Source organism: Leptonychotes weddellii, chromosome 5 (assembly GCF_054177405.1).
Source record: "Leptonychotes weddellii isolate Sample4059 chromosome 5, ASM5417740v2, whole genome shotgun sequence".
Classification (NCBI taxonomy): domain Eukaryota; kingdom Metazoa; phylum Chordata; class Mammalia; order Carnivora; family Phocidae; genus Leptonychotes; species Leptonychotes weddellii.
Genome location: NC_138373.1, coordinates 73,915,078 through 73,934,239, shown reverse-complemented (window position 1 = coordinate 73,934,239; position 19,162 = coordinate 73,915,078). Strand labels below are relative to the sequence as shown.

General features: G+C 39.8%; 1 protein-coding gene across 1 annotated transcript in view; it reads left to right on the top strand.

Annotated features, from left to right (window-relative positions):
• The window catches only part of LOC102744722 (pregnancy zone protein-like), a 43,755-nt gene extending 24,905 nt beyond the window's left edge, over positions 1-18,850 (top strand). The window contains 20 exon segments of the mRNA XM_081818930.1: positions 3,228-3,372; positions 3,987-4,206; positions 5,586-5,712; positions 6,098-6,219; positions 6,714-6,765; positions 7,829-7,912; positions 8,384-8,529; positions 8,531-8,561; positions 8,841-8,928; positions 9,928-10,084; positions 10,421-10,495; positions 10,913-11,093; positions 12,091-12,314; positions 14,004-14,193; positions 14,196-14,215; positions 14,372-14,499; positions 16,410-16,500; positions 17,171-17,239; positions 18,185-18,287; positions 18,768-18,850. Coding sequence (XP_081675056.1) covers positions 3,228-3,372; positions 3,987-4,206; positions 5,586-5,712; positions 6,098-6,219; positions 6,714-6,765; positions 7,829-7,912; positions 8,384-8,529; positions 8,531-8,561; positions 8,841-8,928; positions 9,928-10,084; positions 10,421-10,495; positions 10,913-11,093; positions 12,091-12,314; positions 14,004-14,193; positions 14,196-14,215; positions 14,372-14,499; positions 16,410-16,500; positions 17,171-17,239; positions 18,185-18,287; positions 18,768-18,850 — 2,336 coding nt within the window.
• Positions 18,851-19,162: the final 312 nt, after the last annotated feature.

Here is a 19,162-nt window from a genome sequence, read left to right as displayed (position 1 = left end):
GACATAACAAATATTGAGAACAAAAATCTTCACCTTAGGTTATGTCCTAATGGACACAGAAAGAATGTAAACAAAATAAGCAAGTATATTAAATAGTCTATTAAAAGATGACAAAAGCTATGGGAAAAATTAAAAGAGAGAATGGAATATCGAGACTAAAGGAGTTGCAAGTTTCAATAAGGTGTTCAGTGAATATCCTACCAAGAGAGTGAAATTTGAGCAAAGACTTGAAGGAAGAGAACAAAATAAGAGACTATCTGGAAGAAGAGTATTTCATTCATAGAAAGCAACACCAATAATAGAAAATACCTGTAGAGTGCTTACTCTGTTTTAGAAGACCGATGAGAGGGAGATAGAATATAGATGGCTTTATTGAGATGTAACTGATGTATAATATTATATATAAGTTTAAGGTGTACAGTGTGCTTATCTGATGCTCTTATTTTTTAGAGGGGTGGGGCAGAGGGAGAGGGAGAGAGAGAATCTCAAGCAGACTCCCTGCTGAGCGCTGAGCCCCAAGCAGGGCTCAATCTCATGACCCTGAGGTCATGGCCTGAGCCAAAACCAAGAGTCAGACACTTAACCACTGAGCCACCTAGGCACCCCTTGATGCACTTATATATTGCAAAATGATTATCACCACAGCATCAACTAAAATTTCCATGACCTCATAATTTCCATTTCTTTCTTTTAAGTTTTTATTTTAATTCATTAGTTAACATATAGTGTTATATTAGTTTCAGGTGTAGAATTTATTGATTTCCTCACTTCCATACATCATCTGGTGTTCATCATAACAAGTGCCTTCCTTACTCCCCATCACTTATTTCACCCATCTCCGCAACCACCTCCCCTCTGGTAACCATCAGTTTGTTCTCTATAGTTAAGAGTCTGTTTCTTGGTTTGTCTGTCTCTCTCTTATTTTTTTCCCTTTGCTTGTTTGTTTTGTTTCTTAAATTCCACATATGAGTGAAATCATATAGTATTTGTCTTTCTCTGACTGCCTTAGGAATATTATTCATCCATTTTAAAAAATGAAATCTTGGGATGCCTGGGTGGCTCAGTCGTTAAGCATCTGCCTTCCGCTCAGGTCATGATCCCAGGGTCCTGGGATCGAGTCCCACATTGAGCTCCCTGTTCAGCAGGAGACCTGCTTCTCCCTCTGCCTGCTGCTCCCCCCTGCTGGTACTCTCACACTCTCTCACTTTCTCTCTCTCTCTCTGGCAAATAAATAAATAAAATATTTTAAAAAAATGAAATCTTGCCATTTGCAACAACATGGATGGAGCTAGAGAGTATAGTGCTAAGTGAAATAAGTCGGTCCATTTCTTTTTTATGGTTTTCACCAATTTTTAAATGGAAAAGCTGAACCTGGAAAGACTAAGTAACTCAACCCATTAAGATGCCACAGCCAGTTTAGATATGGAATGGGGATGGATTCAAATCTGGCTGTTTGACTCCAGATCCATGTTTTTTAACCTCTACACTATTCTGTCTATCAAAGGCTCTAAGGTGAGAGCTTGTCTGGAACATTCTAAAAGTAAGGAAACCATTGTGGTCAGAACAGAGTGAATCAAGGGAGAGTGAGATCAGTGGAATAATTGAGGCCAAATTGTATAGGGCCTTGTAGGTCATTGTAAGAATTTGACATTTTACTCTGCATGAGATGGAAAGATTTTCAGAAGGGGTGGGTAAAGTGATCTAATATGTTTCTTATATAGATCACCTAAATACTACATTTAGGAGAAAATTAAGTTTTGAGTTTTTATACCTTTTTGCTTGAAAGTAGCAAAGGTCAAAAATGAATACAAGTATTACTAAGCTAGATTGAGTGGCCCTTTAACAGCTATGAACAGAATGTCCAGGAGAAAGTATTTTATGATCAGCAGTGAAATAAAATATAAGTGGGTGTGTCCAGGGATCAACACATTTTGATGAAATCAGATGGGAAAAAGAAGCAAAATAATAATAATAATATTTTGTCTTGGGAAATTAATCTAAAGGCATTTCAGTAGAGTTTATGAGTTGTGACATAAGGAAGAATAGAATTTTAATGTAAACACTGTGAAAGAATCAGTAGAGAGTCAAGCTGACCTTGAGAATGAGACGATAAGGAAAATATCGTCATCATCCAGTAAATAGAGTTAAAATAACACATTAAGCCATTGTTCGTTAACTGCAACAGCTGGAGAAGTTGAGGAGTCTTTGACATCTGGAGCAGGAAACAGAAGATAGTTTATTTAGATGCATCATCCATTTAGATAAACTTGAATACTAATAATCCGTTTACATATTCGATGTAAGAGTAAAGATAAAGACAACAGAGCAACATCAGTGAGAAACCGAAGGCAGAGATAGAGATGGCTACCACTTGGAAGGACATGAGGGAAAGAAGATGTATGATATTTATTTAAAGAAATTACTATTGATGCTTTTTACAGTTGAGAAAAATATTGAGGGGAAATGTCTGGACAATGTTTTTCCTCATAAATATTCTTTCACAAAGGCAATTCTGAAATATCAGATGGAGTACTTGAATGGAGAGCCTCACTCAAATTCAATTAAGCATGATTTCAGGTACAACGTAGAACCAGAAAGCCTTCATGTTTAGTTCTCTACCCCCCCTCACTTTTGTAAATAATTTCTGTCTCCATTATAGCGCTATACCAAATGGAACTGTCTCTCTTTGGCATCTTGAATTTTTCATTTCTCCTTCCCAAGAGATAAAGAGAATAAAATCTAATGCTCTAGCCTTGTTATCAAGAGAACAATGAGTATATAAGCTTCAACATAGTATAAAGAGTTGATATTATTAAATTCTGTTCACCCCATTGGTAATTCAAACAATTGAACACATTTTGTCTAAAGAGAGTTTGGCATATTCTGCTCAACCCTTCTTATGGAGGAAACAATACTCTGTGACCTTGAGAACTCACTATTTCTCCCACAAACCATAAATGCATCTCCAAGTTATCTTGTCCTACAAGCCTCCACTCAATATAGAATTATGCTATCTCTAAGATACATGGAATTTCTACCTTTAATGAAGACTCCTGTATGCTCAAAGAATAAGGGCTCAACAAGTTATTTCCAAAGTTCTACAACTCTTAGGAGACAATCTGAGCAGGAATATTAAGACTTTGCTCTTCTAAGTCTCACTCTTGTACCATGAAATGAATGGATGCTTTTTCTTTAACTAGATTGTAATTTTCCCTTATTTTTGATAGCAGGTATAAGAGCAAGTTCATATAGTCCTCAATTTCACTCATATAATATCATGTCCGCAAATAATATGCAAAGTCCAGAGCCAATCTCTGAAACAGTACGGACTTATTTCCCTGAGACCTGGATCTGGGATTTGGTAGTGGTGGAGTAAGTACCTTCATTCTCCTCCATTTGCTGTGGGTGAGGGAACATGGGTCCTCCAGCATTTTCAACTCTAAGATAATCTTTCTGAGAAGTTCTAAATAATCATGTTAACCTCTCATCCGTTCAGGATGGGCCTAAGAAAATGCTTTTATTATTTGGATTCATTAGTAAAATTGTCTCAGAGATGAGCAATTCTAAAAGAATTATTCCTGAGACTGCCAGAAAACAGACATGGGTACTAAAAGTATCCAAATGCTAGATTGCCTAATGCCATTGGGGGAGCCTTCCATAAACAAGATTTGAACATGCACATAAACACATCAAGCTATGTAAATGTAATGGTTTGCTTTTTGGATCATGATTCTTAAGTATGCTGGTTTATGAGATCACACAACAGTGAGGGGAGTTTAAGGACCAAACTGAATTACATTCAAATATTTTTCTTTAAGGTACAGACATATTGATAAGGGAAAGAGGCAGCATTTAGTACCTTTTGTTTTCCCAACTCAGTTTCCCAATACATAACCTAGTGTACACATGTGCACATATTGATTCTCACTTAAGAAGAGATGTTTCACCTGCTCACTTTCTGTTCTTCACATCTCTATCTTCCCCAGCTCCTTAGGAGTGGCTGAAGTGGGAGTAACAGTTCCTGATACCATCACGGAGTGGAAGGCAGGGGCCCTCTGCCTGTCCAATGACACTGGACTTGGTCTCTCTCTTCCCGCCTCCCTCCGAGCCTTCCAGCCCTTCTTTGTGGAGCTCACAATGCCCTACCAAGGAGAGGCCTTCACACTCAAGGCCACCGTCCTCAACTACCTTCCCAAATGTATCCGAGTAAGGAAAATGAAGGTAGATTGAAAGGGTGGATAGAATCAAAGACTTCTTCGGTCCCTCAGCTCCTGATTCTGTTCCCAAGACTGTGGATAATTCTGGGAATTATGCACTAGCATTGTTTGTGCTAAGCAAGCAGGACATGATCAGAAAGGTAACACAACAACGTTTGAGCTACAGGTACTGAAATCATGGATCTCCAAATCACATGCATTTTTTAAATTTTTTATTGGTATGTTAATCACCATACATTACATTAGTTTTTGATGTAGTGTTCCATGATTCAATGTTTGCGTATAACACCCAGTGCTCCATGCAGAACGTGCCCTCTTTAATACCCATCACCAGGCTAACCCATCCTCCCATCCCCCTCCCCTCTAGAACCCTCAGTTTGTTTTTCAGAGTCCATCATCTCTCATGGTTCGTCTCCCCCTCCGATTCCCCCCCCTTCATTCTTCCCCTCCTGCTATCTTCTTCTTCTTCTTTTTTTTAACATATATTGTATTATTTGGGTGGCTCAGTGGGTTAAGTGTCTGCCTTTGGCTCAGGTCATGATCCCAGGGCCCTGGGATTGAGCCCCATGTGGGGCTCTCTGCTCAGGGGAGAACCTGCTTCTCCCTCTCTCTCTGCCGCTCCCCCTGCTTGTGCTCTCTCTCTCTCTGTCAAATGAATAAATAAAATCACATGCATTTTTTAAAAATTTCCTGAATCTTACAGCATCCTCTACCATGGGATAGGCTTTTTGCCAAGAAAATTCTTGATGCTGACACAAAACTCAGTTTTATTAATCCCATGAGTGTCATTCTTTAAGGACTCCCATCTCTAAACTCCCACAATATGCTTGTAACTTCTCTTACAGCACATATTTCTTTGTAAACTTTGTCACAGTTGTGCATATAGATTATCCCCTTCATAACACAATATCTTCGAGGTAAGAACTTCTTACATACTCTTCATAATTTGCTATGCCTTGTACATAGTAGACATGTGATGAATGTTGCAGGAAGTGGGAAAAGGTAAGAAAGAAGGGAGTCAGGGAAAAAATCTACATGAGAGGTAGGAACCAACCAGCAGAAACCAGTAGGTAGTGCTCCCATGGGCAATATACCACTGCTGCTTTTCCCTCCTACCCACTGCTTCCACATCTGTAGATTTCTCCAATTTACCCTAATGCAAAGGCCAGATCCTCCTAGTAAGTAATCATCCTTGAGTTATATAATTGCCATTCTCATACTTCTCAAAGCATGAATGAGCTTACATGACATCATTTTTTCCAAGTCACAATTTAGAGCAACATCTCATATGTGGCCCCAATTCTGTGTATTCATTGTCTCTCCATATTCTGATAATTTCTCTCCCTCTGCCTCCCTTGCAAATGATAGGTCAGTGTGGAACTGAAAGCTTCTCCAGCCTTCCTACAATCCCAAAATGAGAAGGGAAAAGAATCCTATTGCATCTGTGCAAATGAGCGGCAAACCCTGTCTTGGACAATAACTCCTAAAACTCTGGGTGAGTGACATTCCCCCAAAAGGTTCTCCAATCAACAGGGGTGGTGGGTATCTGAACACTACTTACATCACATTCGCTTTTTTGTTTCACACAAATATAATTCCATAAGGTTAGTTTTTTTTCTTCTTTTGATTTCTAGCCACAACGGTCTCCTCCCAGTACTCCCATAGCACTTGGGCCCCACAGTCACTGTACTTGGGCACTGATCGCTCAGTGTCTAGCTTTGAGTTTTTTCCAGCTTTATTTCCTATTCCAGCCAGTAGTAAGTTTAAAGTGCAGCCCTTCAAGGTGATCACAGAGCACAAAGTCATTTTCAGCTATTAGGGATGGCTTGGACTGCTATCAAGATGGATGCACATTTTTTTTTCTACATTCTTTGTTTCAGGGAATGTGAACTTCTCAGTCTGTGCAGAGGCGGTGCAGTCCCCAAAGCTGTGTGGAAATGAGGTTGCTGAGGTCCCTGAGATTGGGAGAAAAGAAACAGTCGTCAAAATCCTGTTGGTGGAGGTAAGTCAGTCTGGACCACTTCAGTATTTTTCTGAGACCCTAACAATAGTAACAGTGAGAAACAGTATGGCCATATTCTTGAGCTAACAAAGAATAATTAATACCGTACCCACACAATCCACCTGATAAGACTAATGGAATTTCCTGTCCTAAAAGTATTATAGTAAAATTTTTAGCTAACCTTGTTAGCTTATCATAAATACTTTTTCTCATGAATGATTTCAGAGCTAGTCCCTTTTCCTGACTTCTTCATCTCTTCTAAGATTCATTTATTTCTCACACTTTGTACCTTTGATTCTCTTTCCTTATTATCCCTCATTTTCTCCTCTGCTGGTCTCCATGGTTCTTCAGAGTTTTATGGATTTATAGTAATTTGATAATAAGTAGGATGTTAAGATTGTTTAGTGTAAACCCCACCCTTCAAAGCAATGAATCTGCGGTTGTCCTTCAAAAACCTGGACATTTATCCCTTTTCTTTTTTTTTTTCACTTGAGCCTGAAGGTATTGAACAAGAAAAGACTTTCAACTCTATGACTTGCACTTCTGGTAAGAGTCCATCTTCATAATCATAGTGAGAATAATGCCCCACAGGGATATGTATGTCAAGTTACAATGCATGTCCCTACATTTTATCTCCCTTTATCTTTAGAATGTTCCCTTAAATTTTAGCAATAAGTATTTCTTTATATGCATTTTACACAAGAGGACACTGAGCCCAAGAGTGTGGGTAAACGTGGCTTAGGGGTGCAGACAAGACTAATACTTGCTCAGTTCACATTTAGCCTTTACCTCCATAGCCCAGGGGCTGCTCATGAACCAATAAGGATATAGTAGCTTAGAGTGTCATAATCTAGGTAGAAAGACAGCAAAGTCATTATAAGATTGAATGACAGTGATATTCTCTAAAACAGTTGATGATGAAACGGGGGTCACTTTGTATTCATCTTACTGAAAAAAATGTTTCATGGCAAAAAAAAACACTTTACATTAGGGCTTTATCATATCATTAAGAAACAACTGTAGCTTTTAAGTTACATTGCCACATTAGTATTAGTTCTACATTTGTAGTGTATATGACACTGTTCTTGTCTTTCAAGAAGGACCAATTTAAAGTATAAAATCAGAGAATTAGACAATCAGATCAAAGAACTATATGCCCCACCAGTTCCCAAGCTTCTTTTAGAGAGAGCCACCATGCACAGCTACCCAGAACATAGTAAAGTGAGAGGGGAAAGGACTCTGGAAGTCATTCTGTGCCAAGAAGAGCTGGACAATTAAAGGTGATCTCATCATAAGCCAGAGTCCTTATTCCTCGGACCCAGGGTTCCTGAAGGAGACATAATAATACCGCTAAATATAATAATAACCATAATAATAACTGCTCACATGTATGCAGACTTCACATGTTGCAGAGGCTATTCTAATGCACACATGTTTTACATGCATTCTTCCACTGAATCAGCACATGAGCAAGTTAGACTATGAGGAGGTTAAGTAATGTGTCCAAGGTACAGAGCTAGTAAGTGTGGCTCTGAAGCCCCCTCCCAACCACTACATTGTATTGCTATAAGAGATGTCATACTTTGATATGGGTTGTCTGTTTCCAAAGGTACTGAAATATCTGAGCAGTTATCCCTGAAGCTCCCACCAAATGTGGTCAAAGAATCTGCCAGAGCCTCTTTCTCAGTTTTGGGTGAGTCATCTTGCACCCGGGAAACTCGGGACAAAAGAGCAGCCATCATACATCTGAATCTATATACATATATCTATGTATTTGTGGGGTTTTTTTAAGATTTATTTATTTATTTGAGAGAGAGAGTAGGGGGAGGGGCAGAGGGGGAGAATCTTCAAGCAGACTCCCCGCTGAGCATGGAGTCTGATGCGCGGCTTACAACCCTGAGATCATGACCTGAGCTGAAACCAAGAGTCAGATGCTCAACTCACTGAGCCACCCAGGTGCCCCAATATTTGTGTTTTAAATCTCAATTTATTAATAGCATCTATTTCTATTAGAATTCTGGAAGTCTCACTCTCTAAATATAAATTTCTTCTTGCCTAAATGATGGTGTCCATGACTCTAAATATGAAAATAATTTGTCTTTAATAATGTTGGTCTACTTAGGGGCTGAAATTACTCTGACATTTAATCTTTCACATCCCCTAGGTGACATACTAGGTTCTGCCGTGCACAATATACAGAATCTCCTCCAGATGCCCTATGGCTGTGGAGAACAAAACATGGTCCTGTTTGCTCCTAACATCTATGTCTTGAACTATCTGAATGAAACCCAACAGTTGACTCCAGAGATCCAAGTCCAAGGCCCTTGGCTATCTTACCAGTGGTGAGTCAAAGAAAAGTTTACTTTGTTACTCTGAGACTTTTCCCGATTAAACCTGAATTATATTACCAGATATTAAGCTAATGATGGTGATTTTTGTGAAAATGACAATTTTCCCACCATTTAATAGGATGTTGTGTTGTGACATATCCATAGTGTTCCTAAAACTATGTCAGATAAGAGACCATACGATGTCTGTGGCTTCTGGATGCATCAGCCTGCACCTATGGGTGGCCTGCCTTTTTCTAACACTTCTTGAACTACTTGAACCTTTCATTCCAGGTTACCAGAGACAGCTCAACTACAAACACCAAGATGGTTCCTATAGCACCTTTGGGGAACAATATGGAAGGAACCAAGGTAACAGTTGGTAAGAAAAGAAAATCTATTCTGAGTTTCAACTATGAATTCACAGCACGTACATATATTAGCCTATTTAATTCTTAAAACAATCCTGTCAAGTGAGAGCAATTCACTTCTTTTTACAAAGGAGGAAATGACATTCAGCATGGATAAATAAATGTCTCTGGTATAAACAACTAATAAATGGCAGAACTGAGAACACTTGGAAGTTGAATCTTTTTACATCTAATACACCAAGCATCTTTTCTTTCTCATGTTCCTAAGGGACCATTGTAAGTTAGTGATTTTCCCTCTTAAGTTTTTTCTCAGCACTGAGAGATGCTAGAAATGGGCTAGAAAAACTAAGTGTACTTTACTACCTTGTACTAGATGACTCTGTGTGTGTGTGTGTGTGTGTCTCTCTCTCTCTGTTTATCCATCCGTCTGTCTTCTGTCTCTCCATCCATCCGTCTATCCATCCATCCACCCCATCTATCTACCTGTCTGTCCATCTGCTCATCTATCTCTCTATGTATCTATCTGTCTTGAATAAGTCTGACCAAACAGGAAAACAAGTGTAAATCAATGACCCAGAAAGTGGTGGAGGGGCTGGGTGATGTGGAGGGAAATATTTACTGAAGCAAGACATTCAAAGTAGTTAGTTCATTAGAGTATTAGCTGCAGAAGAGAAGATAAGAAATCTGTGAAAAAGAAATAAATACAGAAAGCCCAGAATGTGAGAGCAAATATCATAACAACCCAAGAACACTAGGAGACACCTGAATCTCTAAAGTGACACAGAAATGCTTTAGGAAGCAGGGACCAATTGGTAATGTATTTAACAACATGCTGTAGCTAAGCAAAAAGAATATGGAAGCTGCCAGGTTAACAGAAATAGTCTCCAAACTCTTAGTGATAGCTCACTGACTCTCATGAGGGTGCACTGGGGGGAAAAGGAGTCTATGTGTGCGAAACAGTGTTAGGGTGCTGTATGGAAAACAGCACCCCACTCTCCCTCACCCTTCAGGCTCACGGCCTTTGTACTGAAGACTTTTTCCCAGGCTCGAACCTACATCTTTATCGATGAAGCACACATCACCCAAGCCCTCATGTGGCTCTCCCAAAGGCAGAAGGACAATGGCTGTTTCAGGAGCTCTGGGTCACTCCTCAACAATGCCATTAAGGTGAGGTGTTCTGAGTACTTATCCTGAACCTCATGATACACCAATACTAACATTCCTCCAAAGGTGAGGGGAGAAGGAAGGCACAGAGAAATTGCAAAGATGAAGTCCAGCAGTGTGAGAGGGCATCAGGGAAGGAATATAATATTAAACCTGAAAATTATAGAGGAGAAAGAAACGGTGCTTTGCATGAGGATGTTATTTTGCTTAATAGAGACAGATCCTGAGAAGGGTCCCCATGAAACAGCAGTAGAGAATATACTAAAATTTGAGAGTAGAATTAATAAAAATTCCCTCTCTCTCTCTCTCTCTCTCCCCTCCCCACCCCCCATCCCACAGGGAGGAGTAAAAGATGAAGTGACCCTTTCAGCCTACATTACTATTGCTCTTCTGGAGATTCCTCTTCCAGTCACTGTAAGGTTCACCTCAATCCCATTTCCTACCATGGAACCTACAGGCCTGATGTCTGGAACACCACCTACTACAAGCCAAGTCTCAACTTTCCTTTTGCTCAATGCTGAGGCATTTCTCAGCTAGATAAGCTCTTCAATTAATCCACTAAAGGGAACTTATACTTGCTTAGCCATGCCCTTGGACTATGTACCAAAACTAATCCAAAAACCACAGGCTCACTAGCCTTATTCTTTTAAGACTTAACAATAAAGCTAAGAGATTTAAAACATTTTTTTCAATTTCAATATCGTGGCTATCTGGCTGTCTACCTGGCTGGCTGACAACCACGAATGACTTCTGTCAAACAATATCCAACTCAGGGTTTCCTCCATCCTCTACTTACCCTAATCTGACATCATTACCTCTTTGTCCTTGCAGCACCCTGTTATTCGCAATGCCCTGTTCTGCCTGGAGACGGCCTGGAACACAGCAAAGGAGGGGACACGTGGGAGCCATAGCTACACCAAGGCATTGTGGGCCTATGCTTTTGCTCTAGTGGGAAACCAGGATAAGAAGAGAGAAATACTGAACTCTCTTGATGAGGAAGCTGTGAAAGAAGGTGAGAGAAAATGGTAAAAAATTTCCCCTTTCATTTACACTGATACTACAAAAAGAGGAGGGTTATATTTCCAACGAAAGTAACAAGCTTCATCTGGAATTCCTTAGCCAACTCGTATATTGTGAAATCAGAGCACCTCTTGTAAAAATGTCTTCTTGAGTGTCTGGGTGGCTCAGTCAGTTAAGCTTCTGACTCTTGATTTCGGCTCAGGTTTGTGGGATCGAGCCCCATGTCAGGCACCCCACTCAGCAGGGAGTCGGCTTGAGATTCTCCCTCTCCCTCTGCCCCTCCCCTCATGCTCTCTCTAATTTAATTTATATATACTTCACATGGTATCTGTCTCCCTACTTGGATGAAAAGAGGCACAACCGGGCGCCTGGGTGGCTCAGATGGTTAAGCGTCTGCCTTCGGCTCAGGTCATGATCCCAGCGTCCTGGGATCAAGTCCCACATCGGGCTCCCTGCTCCTTGGGAGCCTGCTTCTCCCTCTGCCTCTCTCTCAATCTCTCTGTCTCTCATGAATAAATAAATAAAATCTTTAAAAAAAAAAAAAAGAAAAGAAAAGAGGCACAACCAAAAACCATACTAAAGGAAGTGAAATAACATTTCCAAAGTGTTTTTATCTCTATTTGCCAGAGATTATCACAAAAGTCCTCTGAGATCAATAGGTAGGTTTTATATTCCAATTTATTCTTCAGTTTCCAGGAAATGTCTCTCCAGAGAACTCTCTGTCACTTTTCCCTTCCCCTGACTCAATTAAAATAATATTTGAGAAACTGATAAAGATGCTCTATGCTTCCTCCTTCAACAACATTCTTCAACTTATCCCCACAAGACTAAGCCAACTTTAGCATGGAAATGTGAGTTAGTGAATTTGCAGGGCTTATGACAGAGAGGACATTACTTCTCTGTACTATCTTCAGCTCCATATGATACAAATGTGTATTCACGTATCATCTACTGGTAATTAGGATTCTCTCCTTTTTCTCACCCCTAAGATAACTCAGTCCACTGGGAGCGACCTCAGAAACCCAGGGCACCAGTGGGGCATTTTTACCAACCCCCAGCTCCCTCAGCTGAGGTGGAAATGACATCCTATGTGCTCCTGGCTTACCTCATGGCCCAGTCTGCCCCGACCTCAGAGGAGCTGACTTCTGCCTCGCACATCGTGAAGTGGATCACAAAGCAACAGAATTCCCAGGGGGGCTTCTCCTCCACTCAGGTCTGTGTTTCCCAAATAGTCTTCTCAAGACTCTAGATTCACATGGCACATGGGAAAGCTTGAAAAACACAACAGTTAACAAGGAAAAGAGAAGAGACCATTACATCTTGGGAGAGTTATTTAGGGATATTTGAAGACAGTGGGAATATGAAGTAAAGAGATCTAAGACATTCCCCAAAAACACTTTTCCCTAAGAACTATGTTAACATCCTATCGATTTGGCTACTTACCATAAACATCATTCCTCTCTAAAGCTTATACACATTGGTCATTGGCCACACTCTAGGGTTTTTGAATATCACTGCTCTTGACATTTTGGGTCAGATAATTACTGTTGTGAGGGGCTGTCCTGGATCCTTAAGATGTTTAGCAGCAGCCCTGTTCTCTCTCCACTAGATGCCAATAACACCCTGATCCCAGTTAAGACAAGGTAAAATCGCTCTTGGTTAAGAATCAGTGTTCTAGGGGCACCTGGGTGGCCTAGTCACCTGAGCCTTCAACACTTGATTTCAGCTCAGGTCATGATCTCAGGGTCATAAGATCGAGCCCCATATCGAGCTCCACACTTAGCCAGAAGTCTGCTTAGGATTATCTCTCCCTCTCCCTATGCCCCTCCCCCACCTCAAATAAATAAAATAAATCTTAAAAAAAAAAAAAGAATCAGTGTTCTAGGCTCCAGACTACATCTGTAGGATTCTTCCAACAAGAAATCCTCTAAGGTGAGCCAGAAAATTGTACGATTAAAAGGAAAGTGGACCAAGTAGAGTTCATGTTGATCTTCATAGAATGATTGAGAAGTCCTGTTCAGGCTCTCCAATCCTTTCTACCTGCCCGGTGAACTCCCTTCTGACTTCCCCTTTAAACTGATTTTTTTTTCAAAGCTGAAGTTCTTGGAATTTTTCTTTTGTGCTAAACATCCAGAGAGTCTGGGTTTTTGCTCCTACAATCCTCTTTCAATATTTAGGATGGACATAGTAAAACTTCTCTTTTTCAGAGAAATTAGGTGCAGGGAATGAAAATAAGCTGTATAAAAAAGGAAAAGAGAGTTGGGAAAGTTCAACTGTCTCATATCACCACTCATCACCAATTTCTCTCACTCTTCTATCTACATTAACACCAGTCACTCTCTTTCCTAACTTCTTAATTTTCAACCCAATTTTTTTTTTTAGATTTTATTTATTTGACAGAGAGAGACAGTTAGAGCAGGAACACAAGCAGGGGGAGTGGGAGAGGGAGAAGCAGGCTTCCCCAGAGCAGGGAGCCCGATGCGGGGCTCGATCCCAGGACCTTGGGATCATGACCTGAGCCGAAGGCAGATGCTTAACAACTGAGCCACCCAGGTGCCCCTCAACCCAATTTTTAAAAGATACAGCCAAGAGGACTCTTGATAAGAAAGAGCAGGATGCAACTTCCAGATAGAGAGAATAATCCCTTAGGACAAAATCAATATAAGGGAAAATAAATGGCAAGGCTAATTGGCATCAATAATCTTGTATTTCATTTGCAGAAACAATAGCATAACTTTGATGATGCCTGAAGGTAGAGAAGAGGGAAAAACAATGAGTAGGTGTATACTTCAGGGGGAAAACGCCAGCCTCCCCTTGTGGTAACCAACACAGACTTTGGTGGAAAATCCCTGCTACCAAAAACTTACTCTGTGGGGGTGGGTTCTCCACTTGTCTTTTCCAGGACACAGTGGTGGCTCTCCAGGCTTTAACCAGATATGGAACAGCCACCTTCACCAGGACTGAGAAAGCTGCCCAGGTGACCATCCAGAATTCACAGGCATTTGTCACAAATCTCCAAGTGGACGACAGCAACCTCCTGTTGCTGCATCAGGTCTCATTGCCAGAGCTGCCTGGGGAATATTCCATAACAGTGACAGATGTGTGTATCTTCAGGTGAGACTCTTGAAATTTTAACCTTATCAAATGAAAAGGGAGCTCTGATCTCTCTTTCTTGGACAAATGAAGGGCAAATCGGGAGAAGTTGAATGATGGAAAAGTGAGGAGCCCCAGGTAAGGAGAGAGACTGATGCTGTGCTTGCTGTTCCACAGACATCCATGAAATACAATATTCTTCCAGAGAAGGAGGACTCCCGATTTGCCTTGAAGGTACAGACTGTACCCCATACTTGTGATGCACCCAAAGTTCACACCAGCTTCCAGATCTCACTGAATGTCAGGTAAGACTTCCGACTGAACCACCTAATGCTGAGTCTAAAAGCTACCTGGAACCTTCAGTAATTAAGAATATATTTGGAACCTTTGCTGTTAGGTGAATGTAATTTAAAATTGATATATCTACTAATGAAGTTAGCCTTGTATCATTACAGAGTGATCCTTTTCTCTAGCAATTTTTTTGTCTTAAAGTTTAAGTAATACTTTATTTTTTTAAGATTTTTTTATTTATTTTTTGACAGAGAGGGAGACAGCAAGAGAGGGAACACAAGCAGGGGGAGTAGGAGAAGCAGGCTTCCTGCGGAGCAGGGAGCTCGATGCCCGGCTTGATCCCAGGATCCTGGGATCATGACCTGAGCCGAAGGCTGATGCTTAACGACTGAGCCATCCAGGCACCCCTCAGTAATACTTTAAAAGTATTTAAAAGCAAAGTTTGGTCTTAAACTTTCAAATAAAAAAATGTAGACTCTTCAAATGTTCTAATAAATTCCTACTTTTACACTAATTTTTGTTCAACTCAATGCTGAAGAATAAATTACTTTCCACAAGGATTTTTATTTTAGGTTGAATTAAGTCTTCCTTACCTTTTCTGAATAATTAAATTCTATTTTATTATTTTTCTAATCAAATATATAAATAGCAAATGCTAATATTAAATAGAGGTATAAATTAAATATAAAATATAGAAATTACTCTATAATAACCCATCAAAAACTTATAGGAATTTGGGGCACCTGGTGGCTCAGTCAGATGAGCATCCAACTCTTGGTTCAGGTCATTATCTTGAGGTTGTGAGATCTAGCCTTGTGTCAGGCTCTGTGCTCGGCACAGAGTCTGCTTCAGATTCTCTCTCCCTCTGCACCCCTGCCCCCTGCTCGTGCATGCTCTCTCTCTAAAATAAATAAATAAATTTTCATAAAAAAAAACAACTTATAGGAATCCTAAGAAAACATAGCAGCATATAATACTATGTATCTACAACTAATAATATTGATATTGTAAAACAAATCATGTTTCAGATAGCCAACCTAATTAGTAAACATCAATTTATTCAAAGTATAAAGTATAAGTCTATCTGATCTCACAACACTTTGGAGCCTCTCTGGAAACATGCTGCATTCAAGTTAACTAAAAATAGAAAAGTAGGGCACCTGGCCTGGGTGACTCAGTCGTTAAGCGTCTGCCTTCGGCTCAGGTCATGATCCCAGGGTCCTGGGATCGAGCCCCCAATCAGGCTCCCTGCTCAGCGGGAAGCCTGCTTCTCCCTCTCCCACTCCCCCTGCTTGTGTTCCCTCTCTCGCTGTGTAGCTCTCTGTCAAATAAATAAATAAAATCTTTAAAAAAAAAAAAAGAAAGAAAGAAAAGTAGGGCGCCTGGGTGGCTCAGTTGGTTAAGTGACTGCCTTCGGCTCAGGTCATGATCCTGGAGTCCCTGGATCGAGTCCCACATCGGGCTCCCTGCTCAGCGAGGAGCGTGCTTCTCCCTCTAACCCTCCCCCCTCTCATGTACTCTCTCTCTCTCTCTCATTCTCGCTCTCTCAAATAAATAAATAAATCTTTAAAAAAAATAAAAAAGTAATACCTACTAAATAACAAATGTATAGTATAAATGGAGTGTCCAAAAATTGGCAATGTGTTAATGAATGCAGATTACCAAGCTCCATTCTCAGAGACTCTGATTTGATAGTTTTGGATTGGGACCTAAACATCTATGATTTTAGTAAGCCATAGATCTGATGTACATTCAGGGTTCCAAACATCAATGTCATACATGTCCAAAGAACAGAGATTTCTAGGAGTTATAATGTTATAGAAAACTTCATGATGATAGGCACATTTATGGTAGGTCTTAAAAGACGGACTCTGGCTTTCTTTCACATACAAAGCCCTTACTCCTTTTTCCTTTGACACTACAGTTACACAGGGAGCCGTTCTGTCTCCAATATGGTGATTGTTGATGTGAAGATGGTGTCTGGTTTTATCCCCTTGAAACCAACAGTAAAAATGGTAGGTGTATTTTAAGCCTAATAGATCTCATACAAAAGGACGCTCTGTATCTTCAAACTAAGACCATACCAATATCAAAGCCTTATCAATAGCAACCTGCCTCACGAAATATTTTTCCCAAACCCAGAAAATTCAATTCAATAATTGCTTATTTGTCTCTAAGCTGAGGGACTTGTATGATACTAGAGAAACACGAGAGGAGTCCCTGTCCTTGAGCCATCCACAGTCTAGTTAGGGATTTAAAGCACATAGGCATGAAACGTTATTTTACCATCACAAGGCTAGAAAGACAGACTATGATGAAGTACCAAATTGGCTGATATGCTCTAAAAAAATTGGCAATGATAAAGTCAATATGAACTAGAATCATCACAGATGTCAGAGGGTCTAATGTGTTACCTGGATACTGAAGCATGGTGGAAAGCCTGATCTGAAAATACCTGGCTACCGTCTCTTCATAGAAAGCCAGAAGATTTTTTCACAGTCAAGACATGACAATGTTGACGCCTGTATCCAAATCTGATTCTTCCCCCTCACCCATCTTTTATATCTTTAATGTACCCTGGCTATTTAACCATGAAAATGATTATCCTGACATCATTTGGACATTTGTCCCTTACTACAATCTGCTCTCATTTTCTAACTTTTTAAATTTTCTAATTTTCCTCAGCTTGAAAGATCCAGCCATGTGAGCAGGATAGAAGTAAGCAATAACCATGTCCTCATTTATGTGGAACAGGTAAGAGCTCTGACATTTTGGCTGACACTATACATACTGGTGATCTTTTTAAGGGAATCTCTTCACTAGAAAATAAGTAGTATGAGGAAAGTGGTAATTAATAGCACTCTTCCAGAAAGTTCCTTTATTCTAAGAGAATAAAAATCTCCTTTTAGACCCATGGAGTCTTTTGTTCTCTTTTATTATGTTAAAGTTGGAAAATGAGAATTTCTATGAACTAGAACAAAAGGTTTATTGTGTCTGTTATTTTAAAGACCTCCCGCAAAAGAATAAATATACCACATGGTGGTTGATCAATGATACTGTAAACATTCTAATATATCACTATATAAGAGAATATAAAATGTAGACCTCATGAATATCTTCAAATCTGACTATAAAGCAAAGGGAGTGATTTATCTAAGCACACAAAAAGACTAGTTTAATAATTACAAATGGTACAAAGCCAAGTCTCTGCATCTTAGAAACCATTCCCATGGGCCCAGAGAGTTAATCTCATACAGAAGACTACAAGAGAATATGGATTGTCTCAGTTGTTTAAGAGAAAATCAGGGGAATTTTGTTCATGGTAAAGTGTTTCCAAAGTTTTGTTTAAAGCAGATCTTGGGAGCACCTGGGTGGCTCAGGTCGTGATCTCAGGGTCATGAGATCCAGCCCCACACTGCGCTTCAGGCTCAGTGGGGAGTCTGCTTGGGACTCTCCCTCTCCCTCTGCCCCTCCCCCTGCTCACACGCACTCTCTCTTTCTCTCTCTCTCTCTCTCTAAAATAACTGAATAAATATTTTTAAAAATAAAAAAATAAAACCCATCTTGTCATCCATAAATGTTTGCTCACCTAAAAGACACTAGTGCATAAGAATCTGAGAACCATAAAGAATATAATTTACTCAAGGAAGAGGGAAGGAGGCTTTCTAGCCTGTTCATTACTCCCACTTTTCCTCTTAGGTAACAAATCAGACACTCAGCTTTTCCTTCATGGTTCTGCAAGACATCCCAGTAAGAGACCTCAAGCCAGTGACTGTTAAAGTCTATGATTACTATGAGACAGGTAAGTCAAAGGAAACTGAAGCAACTAAAGAATCTCAACCCAGACCCAAGAAATGGATTCTGTTGTTACAGTAGATCCTAGTTTTAGTCCATTCAGTCAGTAGTACATCTATTTGTCTCTTTGCTCTGAGATACATAGTGTAGAAACTATGAACGGAACAAATTTATCAGTATCTATGGAGTCAGAAACTTAGAAATTTAAAAAGAAAGATAACATTTGGTCCCTGCTCTCAAATAGTTTAGAGACATAGAGAATGTAATACACATAAAAAGATAATGTAACAAGAAAAAGCAGTTTATGACAAATGAGTGTTAGAATATAGATATTTTAACTATCCTGTTCAACACTTGTGTATTTATGCAGTTTTGACAATCCTGATATGATGTACTTTTCTTCAAAAGTAAAGTGAACAAACTTAATATGGGCTCCAGTTTATAGATATCTTTTTTTTTCTCTCCTTTCATCCAACAATTCTTTCAGATGAGTCGGCCATTGCTGAGTACATCGCCCCCTGCAGCGTAGTTAAGAGGTCACACGCCAGGACCACCATCATTCCACATTAACTACACTCCCTAAACTTTCTTCTAAATTTAAAATTCTCTACAAGTCTCCTTCTAGACCCAAGACAGTCCATAGGGCACATTCTCACACAAAGAGAAAACTGGAGAAGAGCACTTACTCTGTAGGTAGACTCCAATAGCAGATATTCACACCATTATCAGTAAAGTCAATAAGTGTTGTTTGCTTGTTTGTTAGTAGGATAGCTATCGTTAAGAGGCAACATTTTACATCACAGCTAATTTGTTTCCTTCAGACAAAGTCTAGCCCAACATCTATTTTTGTAAATGAAGTTTTTATTGGAACAGAGCCATGCT